Below are 13,231 nucleotides of genomic sequence, written 5' to 3' on the forward strand. Positions count from 1 at the left end.
AGAGGAAGCCCCTAGTGGGAAGATTTGGCTGGAGGGTGGAGGTGGTGAGTACTGGGGGTCAGGGCCTCTGTTAACCATTCTTGCCTCCTGTCTTCCAGGCTTACAGCTTCGCCATGGGCTGCTGGCCCAAGAATGGACTTCTAGACATGAACAAGGGCCTCAGCCTGCAGCACATAGGCCGGCCCCACAGCGGCATTGGTCAGTCCCTCCACATATACCCCTGGCAGCTTGGTCAGCCCCCTGCCCGCATGCCCTCATCCCCTAGTGCACAGAGGGGTTCTGCGGCTCATTCTGTGCTCTAATGGGGTGCTTTCCATAGATGGGGGGAGTGGGGAAGGAGGGTGGAGTAGGGGAGAGTGGAACCAGACCATTGGAAAAAATCTCTCAAAACACTGTTTAGGAGGACAGTGGGGCCTGGGCTTTGGGTGGGTTGCAGGTGGCCTTGGATTCAGGCCAAGCTATCCCTGACCCTGCCTGCATCTCTGGTGGGTGATGTCCTCAGAGGGGTGGGCACATGTCTGTTTACCCACCCCCACGGAGCTAGAGGAGGCTGTTTAATATTGTTTCAAGTCTGTGGCTACTAAACTGGGCGATCAATGGGAGTTAAGGAGATGAATTATTTAAACCTCACCAGCTTTTAATTAGTCGGGGTCCTTCTGACCGATGGCTCCGTCCACAGGGTATTGACTCCCCTGCAGGAGCAGCAGCCTCCATTGAGCGGTGCCTCGGTTGGGAGGGGCCACTTGGGGTACCAGGTGGGGGTGCACCCTCAGAGGGATCCCTGCTTGGGAGGGGGCTGGAGTGGCTGTGGTTCTAGGCATTGGAGGCTCGGCTAACTTCCGATATATCAGTATTGGGGTGTGTGTGTGTGTCTGTGTAACAATATATCTGGGTTGATTTTCCTGAGGGCATTTGTCTGTTTATGGAAGCAACCATCAACTTGTGTGTGTATCCACCAGAAAGTGTGTCTTTTCATTTCTGTGTATCTCATTTTCTGTGCGTGAGCACACGTCATGCAAATGCTTTCAGGCTTGGTACTTGACAAGATAGGCTTTGTTCCAAGTGGGGAGGAGGGGGAGTATTCCTGGGAGGTGGTATGACATTATCATAACTTGTGTACCTTTGGGGAGCTGTGACAGCAGAGGGGACTGGCAAGATACACCAGAAGGACCCAGTCACCTCTCAGAGACTAGCCCTTCCTCCTTCCCGCAGACATCACTGGTGCCTAGTGGGTGCTGGGCATGCTAAGTGGAGATTCTTGTCCTCAAGGAGGCCACATCCTAGGACGAGACGGATGAACTGGGTACTCGGGGTACTGAGGGCCATGATAGGAATGCCTAGGCTGCTCTGTGGGAGGGTTCCCCTGACCTCAGGTGCCAAGGTGACTTCTGCTTCTTTATTTACATCTCCCTGACTTCAGGGACGCTCTGTATCATTCTTATTGGGACACCTCAAGGCTCTCCTGGGGTCCAGGGGGAAAAGAGGAAGCAGTCAACATGCCTGAGGGAATTGGGGCTGCCCCACAACAACTGCTGTTCTCCGAAGGAGCTATTCCATACAACCTGGAGAAGACCCCAAACCTAGCAAGGTGATATGCTTGGGAGCTCAGCAGGGAGTTTCCTAGAGAAGAAGACTCTCGAGTCAGGAAATCCTTGAAAGATGAATAGGAGTTCGCTAGGTAGAAAAATGGGGGAAGGATTTTCTACTTAAGTGCAGCTGTGTGTACAAAAGCACAAGGGCACGTTAAAGACCACTTAGACCCCTACAAATAGTTTGCCGTGACTGGAATGGGGGGGACATTTGGATCAGGGAACAGCTGGAAAAGAAATGGGGAAATAAGCGGGTCTTTAATGCCAGGTTAAAGGGTTGGCTTTTTGATGAGGTTCTTAGGAGACAAGAGGTTTGGGAGGGAGAGGACAGCGCTATCAGAGCTCTTTCTCAGAGCTGACGGGGCAGCACACGTTGCACACTTCGATTCTTAGTAGATGCTCAGTAAGCACTGCGGGGTGGGCGGCTGGATAAACAAGTGAGTCAGTGAGTCAGTGACTGAGGGATGGGAAAGGGAGGGACCAGAGAATGAGAATTAGTGAGAAGACTTGCCCTGGCCCAGGCGGGGAGGGGCTGCAGCAGGACCCACAGGACTGGGTCGGCCTTGAGCTGGGTGCCCTGCGTCTGTGAATGTGTCCCAGGTGTGTTTGTGAGACGAAGAGGTTCCTTCTTGCCTGTTAGGACTCCTGAGATGTTCCTTCCCTTTCCAGGGAAGGTTTTTCCATCTGGCTGGGCCACAAGAGGACAGTCCAAGGTGACAGGTGATAATGGAACCAAGAGGAAGTTCTGGCTCTACCACCCAGAGCCCTGTGACTTTAGACAAGGGACCCTGCCAGTGACTCTCAGGGCTGTTGGGGAGGTTCAGTGAAGCGCCTATGTAAAGTGCTTATGTAGTACCTGGCCCGGCACACAGTGGGTGCTCAAGTAGCCCCCTCCTCTATGGCCAGGCTCACACCATGGTCTCCCCAGGGCACTGGGGGTTCCTGGCCCTGGGTCTTTGTATCTTTGAATGCAGAGGGCTGTCCTGCCAGCTCCGAGCTGCCTCTGAGGTGTGGGTGAGGGTGTTTGGAGGGGAGGGAGGATGCAGGGCATTAATTGGGCTGGGAGAGGCGGGGAGGGGAGGCGTTGGTTTTGAGCAGTGAGGTTAATGGCCCTCGCGCCAAAGAGACAGCTTTAATGAGCTTCAGCTGGCGGTGCCCCGAGTTACTGTGCGTGCTAAAAGGGTCGCGCTGTAAGAGTTTGATGTAGACTGTTTCCCAGCCCTGGGGTCAAGGGTCAGCTCCTGTCACTGGCCACTCAGGCTGGTCCTCAGTGACATAGTGCTAATTAACTGCATGAGGAGCTGCCAGCCTGAAGTGGGGAGTGGTATGCATATTGGTTGGGGGGGGGTGGCATTGGTGATGCTGGGCAAGGGTTCTGCAGATCCCACAGCTTGGCCATCTCTGGAATCTGCTCAGCTCTCCCATGATGCCACAGTGGTGGGGCGGGGAGGGAGGCAGTGGTTCTGTGTGCAAATCACTGATGATCCTAGGCCCTAGAGGGATCTTCTGAGCCTCTTTGTAAGGTATGAGTGGCAGGGGGAGGTTTGTGGGGCCTACCTGGTGGGGACTGCCGCTGAGCACTGGGTGTGTGGCCCCTAAGAGAGCAAGGGGCAGGCATGCTGGAGGGTTGGGCAATGGCTCGGGGCCAGGGCCAGGAGGTAGGCTGTAGGAGGGGATGGGGCCCATTGGGATGGATGTGCACAGCTGAGCTGTCTGAGGGGGAGCCGTGGGAGCGTCCTGGCAGAGGAGTGACGTGGTCAGAATTGGGCTTTAGAGCAGTCTGAGAGTTTGCACAGGGAGGGTAACGAGGAGAAACTATAGAAGAGGAAGTTGACTAGGGTGCACAGAAGTGACGGTTAATTCAGAGCCAGCAGTAGCCTTGGGAACGGAAGCAGAGGACCAGGTCAGTGAGTGTCTACCTCACACCTGCTCTGTGTCAGGAGCTGTGCTGGGCATACCTATGAGGATAACGGACAGAGTGCCCTGCCCCCCAGAGCTCAGCTCCGATCGTCCACACAGGTACAGCTGGCCCTGGCAGCTGAGGGAGAGGTAGGCTCAGGAGTGGAGACAGTGGAGCTCCAGGTACAAAGGGCGGGGGGGGTGTCGGGGGCTGTCGGCATGGCCTCTGTCGAGAGAGGGACACTTCCTTCTGGGGTGCTGGATTTGGCCTTGTGAGCCTGGTTGAGCAGGGTGGCGTGGAGCGGGTTGTGGGCAAAGAGGACCCCGTGTCTGTGGGACTGCTGCCACCCATGCTGTCAGTGGGCTCTGTCTGCATCCTTGGTGTGGACCAAAGGCTTGGAGGCGGGTGCTCTGTGGTGCTTCTCGTGTTTCTGCAAAGGGTCAGCAAGTATTCAGGGGTACTTTTTATTAACAAATGTAATTTTCACACCAGTTTTATGGAAGGCAGGCATTATCATCCCCGTTTTAGAGACTAGGAAGCTGAGACTCAGTTAAGTGACTGGCCTGAGGTCACACAGCCAGTTGAATTGAAGAGCCAGGACTCAAACCCAGGCCCTTCTGAGTGCAGAGTCTGTGTCCTTACCACTGTGCTGAACTAGGAAGCACCTTTTTGGTGTCGGGCTTTGTGCTTCCAACAGAGACGATGAGGACGGACACAAGCTCACTTCCCTTGTTTCCCTCTGTTAATGTGAAACATACAGGCCTTGACCAAGCCTTGCCAAGGAAGAGAAAAAAGGAGGCATTGCCACCGCTTCACCCCTGCTGCAGTCGCCCTCCGAGCCAGAGCCCGGCAATTCTGACCTCCTTCTGACAGTTCTTACTCTGATTTGTTTGCTCTTCACCTTGTTGACCAGGAAAATCCTGCCCATTTTCCCAGGACCACCTCTTCTGGGAATCTTGCCTGATTTCCTAGTGTGAATGTACAAAATACATCCTTGGGCCCCACTTACAGTCTTGGGGGTGTGATGTTCAGGCCCTACAGACTTGATCTAACACTAGGACCCAGGCCTTCTTCCCTTCTTCCTTTTTAGAAATCTGCACAGAAAATGTCAGTAAAATCTCACCTGTTGTTGGGACAGGAACGCTCCACAGACTGCTGATTTTCAGCTGGCCGGGAGAATAACGGGAACCTTCCCTGATGCCCAGCCGGGTGGTCCTGCCCTGGCTCCTTAGCCCCCCTGCTCAGGCCCTGAGGAGGGTCTCTCTGAGGCTCATGGTAGGAGGGATACCCAACACCCAAGTGGACTCTCAGGAGCTCGTTTCCCAGCATGGTTTGGCAAAAAGAGCTGGGCTGGCAGGTGGCAAGGTGGGGGCCTGGGCCCAGGGGGGCAGCACTGGCCTGTGGTCTCCCCTGAAGGAGTAGGGTGTCTATCAAGAGTCCAGTCAGAGCGCATTAGCTCTGTGACACAGATCTCATTAGCTCCCGTGAGAGGTGTCACTGCAGGAGAATCGTCGGCTCAGGGAGATGCTTGTACCAAAAGGAAGAAAGGACAGTGACAGCCTTTTCTCTGCCGCCTCTGTTGCCACGCTCCCTGGGCCGCCCGCCTTCCTCCTCGTGGGGGGGTGGGGGTGCCGGCTAATGAGCTCGTCTGCAGTACAGCTTTGCCTTCCCCTCCTTGAAGTTCCCCAGGTCCCTCTGAAGACCTCAGGCCCGGGATTAGCACACACCAAACGCCAGCCCCCCTCTTGCCCAGCAGGGAGTGCCTTCTGATCACCCTGCTCCGATACCTTCAGTGAGAGAAAGGAGGTGGGGCCAAGGCAGAGCCACCGTGGCTGCCAGGGAGGGAGGGGGCTTCCACCCTTGGAAGGCTCAGGCCTCCTGCTTCCCTTGACAGAGTGACCACATCCATTTTTCTGCAGTGGGTTCTTTCTTTCCAGAGTTGCAATCTTATCCTCTCTTCCCCTTTTCCCATGACAGCTTTCCAGGTGGTGCCCCATCCCGATGGGGAACCCTTCTCCCGAGGCACAGAAGAATGTGGGGACGGCGGTTGAGGGTTCAGTGGGCACAGCATTCAGATCTAATCTGAGCTAAGGCTTTCTGGCTATAAGCCAGGGGGGCTTCAGAATCAGCTAGAAACCAGTCTGGGCTTTGGAACACCTGAGGGTGGTGAAGTATTGATAAAGGCCCCTGCGGACCTAGTAGCCCTCTCCCTGGCTGTCCCAGAGAGAGAGGCGCTGCTCGGGCCACCCCCCACCCCCCTACCCACACTTCGGGCATCCTCAAGTTGGGTTCAAGAGGGGGCAGAGACAGTTGGAGTATGTGCTTCCCCGGCACTACTGCCACCCCCTACTCCTGTCTAGTTCTTCTGGTGTGGCCCAGAGAAAGTGAGCAGCTGGGGAGAGGATGGTCATGAGAATGGATAACTCTCCAGGCATCCACAGGGGCTCCATGGGCATGGGCCTGCCTGGAGGCAGTATTCACCTAGAGGGGTACTCACTCCCTCCTCTCTGAGCTGGCACCCTTGGAGTCCTGGGGGACATCTGAGGAATCGGTCCTTGCCTAGACACCAGGTTCTAGTCTTCAGTAGAAACCACAGATGGAAAATGGATAGACAGATGGACGAGTGGATTGCTGGATGGATGGGGGAAGGTTCTGGTATGTTTATGTATGTGTTCTGTGTGTGTGATGCAGTGGGAAGTACAATCTTTGTTTCCCTACCTTCCTAGCCCCGGGCCCGGCCTGGCCTCCCCTTGTCTCTCTCTGTATCTCCTGTCAAACCATCGCAGACGTAAATGACAAAGAAATCAGAAAGACAGATCAATGCCGGCCAAATTAGCACTTGCAGATAGACTGTGCGGGGATGTCAGCGCCCTGACCCCTGGTGATCTTGCAGCCTCCACCGCTGATATTATGCAAATTGCATCCATCTGGCAGGACCTGCGTGCTGGCTGTTCCTACTCAGAGGAGTAATGGGCTGGGGGTGGGCGGGAGTGTTGGAGCAAGAGTCGGTGGAACGGGTGTGTGCGTGTGTGTGCATGTGTGAGCATGTGCTTGAGTGTGTGTGAAGGCGTGTGGTGCCCACCGAGCACTCTGGGCGGTGATGGAGTGATTGACAGGGCAGATAAGGGGCTGCATTGGATTCCTTTGGGCTGGGGGATTAGGAGCAGCCACAGATGGGAGATAACTGGACTTCATTTCAGTTTATTTTCCTCCTTATCCTCGCTCCCCACCTTCACTCCCCGAAAAACACAATCTCTGTAGTTTGCGTTTTCATCAATATTTGCAAGTCATTACCACTGGTTTAAGGTGAGAGACAATGTCAGGGCCCAGAGCAGGCCAGCCCTCCCCTGATTGTATCCAGGTTTGGTACCCTGAAAATGAGCTCCATGAGTAGCGAGACAGCCTTCACTCTCGCCGTGTTCCCAGCATCGCTCCTCTCAGGCCCTCAGTACTCCTGGGATGCGCCACGCCTCGTGGCCAGCCCCAGACCTACCTCCCCAGCTGACCTGGCAGTCCCTAAGCTGGGCCCTGCCCTTGCCACCTGAAGCTGCCGTGTGACATCCCTGCCCCCAGGCTGAGGCTGCAGCATAGGTGCTTCCGCCCCTGGTATGAGCTGTGCCTCTGGGAACTGCTGTCCTCTTCTGCAGGGCTCTGGACCTTTCCCCACAGCTCCTCCTGCCCTGGACACTGCTGACCAGGGTCCAGACCCCACCTGGGCAAAGTGGGGCTGTGGCCTGTGGAGGGGGCAGCTTGGTCTGGATTGCATCCCTCCACATTTGCGGAGTGCCAGATGTAGTACAGAAGAGTTCACATCTGTCCTCTCATTGAGTTCCCAAACCCTGTAAGATAGGGGCTGTCCCCACTAGTGGGTGTGAGAAATCTGGAGCTCGAGAAGGTTACTGTTCACCCAAGGCTGCGGAGCCAGGATGTGGGAGCGCCGGGATGTAAATGCATGTCTCTCTAAGGTCAGAGTTTGTAACCACCAAGTTGGGCTTCACTGCGGCGGCGGCAGCCCTGGGCGCCCTACGCATTAGTGTGCCTGAGCCCGCGGAGGGAACCACCCTGGTACGCCGGGCAGCCCCGTTCCTTCGGCTCCCAGCCTCTGAACACAGACCGTGACCCAGACCAGACCCCTTGCCAGGCTGAGCCAGACCAAAAGGGACGGGATTCAAACACATCCCGCTGTCAGGAGCAGTGTGTCTGAGACAGTCGGGCTGTAGCAAGAAGGACGCACAGAGGACAGAACGCACCCAGCGGCTGAGCCAGCCCAGGGATCTGTCCCCACATGTGGCATCCAGGCCCCTGCAGCTCAAGGAGAGGGGCTGAGCAGCTCAGTCCAGGCAGCTGTGGGGGCACAGGGTCTCGCTGTCCCAGGGGCCCCTGCAAAACTGGGTCCCCACCGTACCCTCCTACCAGGCAGGGTTGGGAGCTGAGAGTGCTGGGGACATGTCCGGGGACACGTGTGCAAGGGGAGCTTGTCCTAATGAGGAGAACATGGCTGCTAGTTAGGCGAGGGGCGGGCGGGGAGCCGCAGAGCTGATTGAAGGCAGGGGCAGGGGTCAGACAATTAGGCCCAGATCCGGCCGTTTGATGTGAGTTCTGAGGCCTCAAAGCCTCCCTTCAGCCCGCTCCCTCCACTCCCTCCACTCCCTCCTCTCCCTCCTCTTTCCTTTCTTCTTCTGCCCAAAGGCAGGAAGGATGGAAACGCTTACTCTCACTGTTACTATTATTAAACTCTGCGGCAGGCCAGCCAGACCCCAGGACTCCTGCCCACAGGGGGCACCCCAGGCCCCCAGGAGGCTTCTTGGGCCCCAGGGGGCATCTGGCCAGAGGCTAGGACCAACCTGAGGGCAGGGATGAGCTGAGCCCCTGGAACAGGGTAACCTTGCTCCCTTTCTTGCTTCTGAGGCCGAAATGAATAGGGCTGCCCAGTGGAGGTTTGGGCCCAGGGCTGCTTTGACCATCACCTCCTACAGCCACCTAGTTCTTTTCTGTTCTGTCTGGGGTTTGAGGGTGAGGGTAGGTTCATTCACACGCTTACCCCATCACACAAACAGTTGTCTGCAGCAATCACGCCAAAACCCTGCCCTGCAAGGGGAAGCTACATAAAGCCACACAGCCCTACGGTACTGTCACACCAAAGTAGAGCGTGTGTCGTCCCCCCCACCCCAATGTCCTAGTCACACATAGCATCACAGGGTCCCTTACTTTATCACACCCACTAAGGCTCCGCCTCCTGCAGCAGGGCCCTGGGAGCTCAGCCCCTCCCCAGAGTGTCTGGGAACAGCAGTCGGATCTTGTGGCCAGGGTGGGTGGGTGCTGAGACCTTCCAGTCCCCCATCCCAGGATATCAGCCTAGAGAGCAGGTACTGACCAGAGAGTGGGAGGAAGCCAGACTGGGGGGGCAGTGGGGAGAGGGAGGGTGGGAGCAGAGATAAATGTTAGCTCATTTCTTCCGTAATTAGTTACTCCCTCATCCCCGCGTTGTAATTGTGAACAAGCTGTAATGTTTAATTAGTCTGTAAATGAAACCCCAATTTCATAATGGCCTGGCTGACAGGGCTAAGTGAGCAGGGGAGGAGGCAGCGGGGAGGTAATAGGGAGGGCCTGTGATGGGGGGCGTGAGGGGAGCACCAGGGGGCGGTGGCTTGTGGGATCACCTCCCCTTTGGCCCCAGCTGGGGCTCTGTGCCTAGGCCTAGTACTTGCACTCTCCCCCTCTAATGTCCTCTCCACCAACCCTCCTTACCAGAGAAAGGAGGCGGGAGGGAAGGCTGCTGGCACCCTTCTGCCCCGCTCCCTGCCTGCTCTCCAGTTCTTAGGGTGGGATACCACAATCCCAGCCCAACGTACGTGCTTCTGGTTAGAGAAACTGGCTCTGAGGGCGTAGGCCTTGTGACTCCAGCAAGGATGATGCTTCCTCCCTAGCTCCAACTTTCCTCCTTCTCAAATCATCCTCCTGGGAGGCCTTTGCTCAGGCCTCGGGATCTGGTCCTCCACCTAAAGGAGCCGGTGATTGGCACAGGATAGGCCCTTCCCCCTCCAGCCCCTCTGTGAGGCAGGATCCAGCATCTGTGCCAGGCCGACCCCCCAGACCTGACCTTGCTCTCCGTGGGTATCACCGCAGACTGTGATAAACTGGAGCTGCCGCAGGGGGGAGCCCCCGGCCCCACCACTCTCTCATCGGTCTCCCTGTCTCCCCCACAACATCCTCACCGCCTGCACACGCCCCTACCCCGCCTGCTGCAGCCATAAATCTCAATTTACGAGGGCGGCTCTGGTGGGGGAGGGAGGCAGCGCCGCTAATGACGGCTCCTCAGCCGGATTTTTCATGTTGCACAGTCATAAATTTTTAAGAACAGCATGGGCAGCACGTTAGCGAGTTATCGAGGCTGCCTCCGTGCTGGCTGCCTAGCTCCAAGAGCAGAGAAGAAGGCAAGGCAGAGGTGGCACTTGGGGCAGGGGTGGGGCCCAGCAGCCAGACTAGCCTGAAGGCCAGGGGACCGCTGGGCCAGGCAGCCAGGCCAGTGTGAGCTCTTGCGCAGGGCCGGGCAGCACTGCCACGGCAGCTGGGAGCCAGGGACGGGCACACGGTGTGGACAGGCACGTGGGCACACAGACCATGGCGTTGGGAGGTGCTGATGGATGCCTCTGCTCCAGGACTTGACACCATGATATACAGGGAGCCTGGAGACATATGGATTTTCAAAGTGGCCACTTTGAATAGAATTACAAACCCTGACATATGCACAGTGAGGCCTCCGCCCTGGCGGAGCTACATTTGGTTCATAAACGAGGGGGGGTCCTTCTGGGATCGTTCTTGAGAGCTCGGGTCCCTGGAGCTACCGAGGGAGATCCCTGGGGAAATAGGCACAGAGGGGGACAGACCTATGGATATGCTGAAGCCAGGAGCCTGGAAACGGGAAGACCTCGTTCTAGTCAAGGCTCATCACTCCCAGGTTGTGTGGTCCTGGGTAAGTCACTCACCACTCTGGGCCTCTGTCTCTTTTTCTTTAAAATGGGGCTGATGGTGACTTCTACCTCCCAGGCTTATGGTGAGGAGGAAGGAGGTAATGTGCCTGAAAATACTGTAAACCTCCCACTGAGTACCAGTTGGCTCATTGGTCTATTTTCCATCTCTGTAGAAGTTTTTGAGAAGAGTGTCTGTGGAAAAGATATTTGTGGAGGATAGAGGGGCATTTGCTTTTGTTCAGTCTTTCAGAAGATGCTTGCTCAGGCCCCTGGGTGCCCAGTGCAGTGCTGGATTTCAGAGCTGAGGGAGGTTCCTTCCTGGGAGGTGACGTGAGCACTCTTGGCTGGGAGCAGCTCTGTTCCCAGCCCTGTGCCTGGTCCCCACGTAGAGTCAATGGGCCAGAACCAGCCCTGTCCTGCCATGGGCACACCTGCGCTTCAGGGCACTGAGGGGCCCACACAGGCCTTCTCATAACCCCCAGGCTGAATGCACATCTGAGTTTCCTAATCTGTGCAATTGAGGGTTAATGATCTTGACAATCTCTCAGGAGCCACAAGCAAAAGGTCAAGAAATCGGGATGTTGCTCAAGTCAGCAGAGGACATATGACAGGATGAGTCCGTGGTAATCCACCAGGAACAAGTGCCAGTCATTTAGGGAGAAGAGCACCCCTGAGCTGGGCCCTGCCCCCCACCCCTTCTCAAGCCACTCTCCTCACGCCCTGTGTACTCCAGCACAAGGCCCTCCCCTATTTTCCGGAAACTGCCATTCCTTCTCTTACCTCAAGGCTTTCCCATGTGCCTTTATGGCCCTTGGAATCCCCCCATTCCCATCCCTTGCCCTGATGACTTCCTGCTCATCCTTCAGAGCACAGCTCAAAGTTTGCTTCCCCAGGGATGCCTCCCCTGACTCCTAGAGTTGGTTAGGTCCTCCCCTGTGCACACCCTCCTAACACCCAGCACTTCCCTGCACAGCATTTCCTCACAATCCTAATTAAGAAATAGTCGTCTAACACCTGTCTCCCCAACTGGATTGTAAGTTCCCTGAGGGCAGGAACTTATGTCTGTTTGTTCAGCTTGTATCCCCAAAGGGTAACCTTATGTCTGACTCATGTAGGCAGATAGTAAATAAAATGTGTTGCTTTGAATCAAGTTGGGCTGAAGTGGCCCTGGCCCACCCCTGGGTGCCAGGGCAGGGGGAGGCAGCTAGGGCAGTGCCTGGAGCTGAGGTGCTTCCCATTAGTCCTCATGATTAATTCACAGCCACACTGTGATGGAGTGGGCTTGTCCCCAGTCAGCGCCTCCGCTGGGGCCCACCTGTTAGCGACAAACAAACAAAGGGGATAAATAATGCATTGGGAGCTGAGCCAGGCAAGGCGGCGGTATTGAAATTAATAGGGATTAGCTGAGCAGCTTGAGGATGAAATATTTACCAGGTGGGACTGGGCTTCGGGAGGGCAGCTCCCCTCGCAGAGTCCCCAGGCAGAGCCAGCCCCTTCTCCAGGGCATCACTGCTAGCACTGGGGAGCCCCAACACCGCTGCTGCTGCCACCCCAGATGCCTCGGTTTGCTGGCCAGACTGGTGGCCAGACTGCTGAGAGCTCAGGTCCCAGCCAGTGTCTTGGCCCAGCAGGTCTTGGGGGAAATCAAGAGAGTAGGAAGGAATGGAGGTGGGGAAAGTGGTGAAGCCTGCAGCACTTTGGAAGCTGGAGACAAGGACCTTGACTAATTTTCAGGGCCTGGACATGTCTAGGCTTCGGGCAACGGATGTCAGGGCCGTGATCTTGTCTTGCATCCTTCCCTCTTTCTTTTCTTCCAGTTCTTCTTTCTTCCACTTAATACGTGTTTACTGAGAGCTCTGCACAGGTAACATTAGTGCCTCAGGTTTGTGGTCTAGCAGGAGGTGACAGGCCATCACAGTGGAGGAACATTGGGTGCTGTGAAACACGTAGAAGGATCGCTAACACAGACCTGAGGGCCCAGGTAAGGCACTTGAGGAAATGATAGCGAGGGGCGGGACTTTCCAGTGGAAGGACAGGCATGTGAAAAAGCTGAGAAGCAAAAGAACCTGAACTTGGGTCCAGCAAGAGAGTGAGGAAAATGAGACTGTGGGCGGGGGGAGGAAGAGGGGGCACACCTGGGAAGATTCCCCAGAACTTTATAAAGAAGTGTGGACACTATCCTGCGAGCAGTGAGGCGCTATTGGACTGGTGGTAGTTTTAATTATTAACTCTTAGAATTTTTACTTTGAATCAATTTTACATTGCAGAGAAGGTTCTATATACATCTCTTCCCCAGCTTTCTCTCGTGTTAGCATCTGACATAATCACGGTACGGTTATCAGCACCAGGAAATGAACGTGGCTACTATACTGTCAGCTGAACTGGAGGTCTTATTTGGATTTTACCAGTGTTTCCAATGCTGTCCTTTTTCTGTTCCAGGATCATTGCAGGGTTTTAAGACAGGGAGTGAAATGACCAGATTTGTGGCTTAGAAGGACACCTTGGAGGAGATTGGCGGGGGCACTGCTGTCTCCTGGGTGAGAGGTGGTGGCGCCCTGGACCAGGGCGGTGGTAGTGGGAATATAGGTTTAGAAATCCCTGGGACATCTATGGTAGATATAGCTCAGGGCTGCGTAAGTATGCCCAAGGAGAGAAGAGAGAGAAGGGGGGCCAGTGGCAGCTCTGAGCAACACCCATTTTGTAGGGATGGTCACATGAAAGATGCGTGCAAAGAAGCTGAAGAGTTGGATAGGGAGGGAAGGTGCTGTCAC

The 13,231-nt window shown here is 55.7% G+C and overlaps 1 protein-coding gene across 9 annotated transcripts in view; it reads left to right on the plus strand.

Annotated features, from left to right (window-relative positions):
• The window catches only part of ERI3 (ERI1 exoribonuclease family member 3), a 128,073-nt gene that overhangs the window by 102,647 nt on the left and 12,195 nt on the right, over positions 1–13,231 (plus strand). For 8 of the 9 annotated variants that reach the window (XR_005370299.1, XM_038558312.1, XM_038558310.1 and 5 more), the window contains one exon: positions 99–198. The exons of the other annotated variant lie outside the window; for it this stretch is intronic. Coding sequence is in view for 7 of the 8 variants with exons in the window: in XM_038558312.1 (XP_038414240.1) it covers positions 99–198 (100 nt within the window). In the remaining variant the exon portion in view is untranslated. The remainder of the gene's footprint in view (positions 1–98; positions 199–13,231) is intronic. 9 annotated transcript variants of the gene reach the window in all.

This window comes from Canis lupus, chromosome 15, assembly GCF_011100685.1.
Source record: "Canis lupus familiaris isolate Mischka breed German Shepherd chromosome 15, alternate assembly UU_Cfam_GSD_1.0, whole genome shotgun sequence".
NCBI lineage: Eukaryota > Metazoa > Chordata > Mammalia > Carnivora > Canidae > Canis > Canis lupus.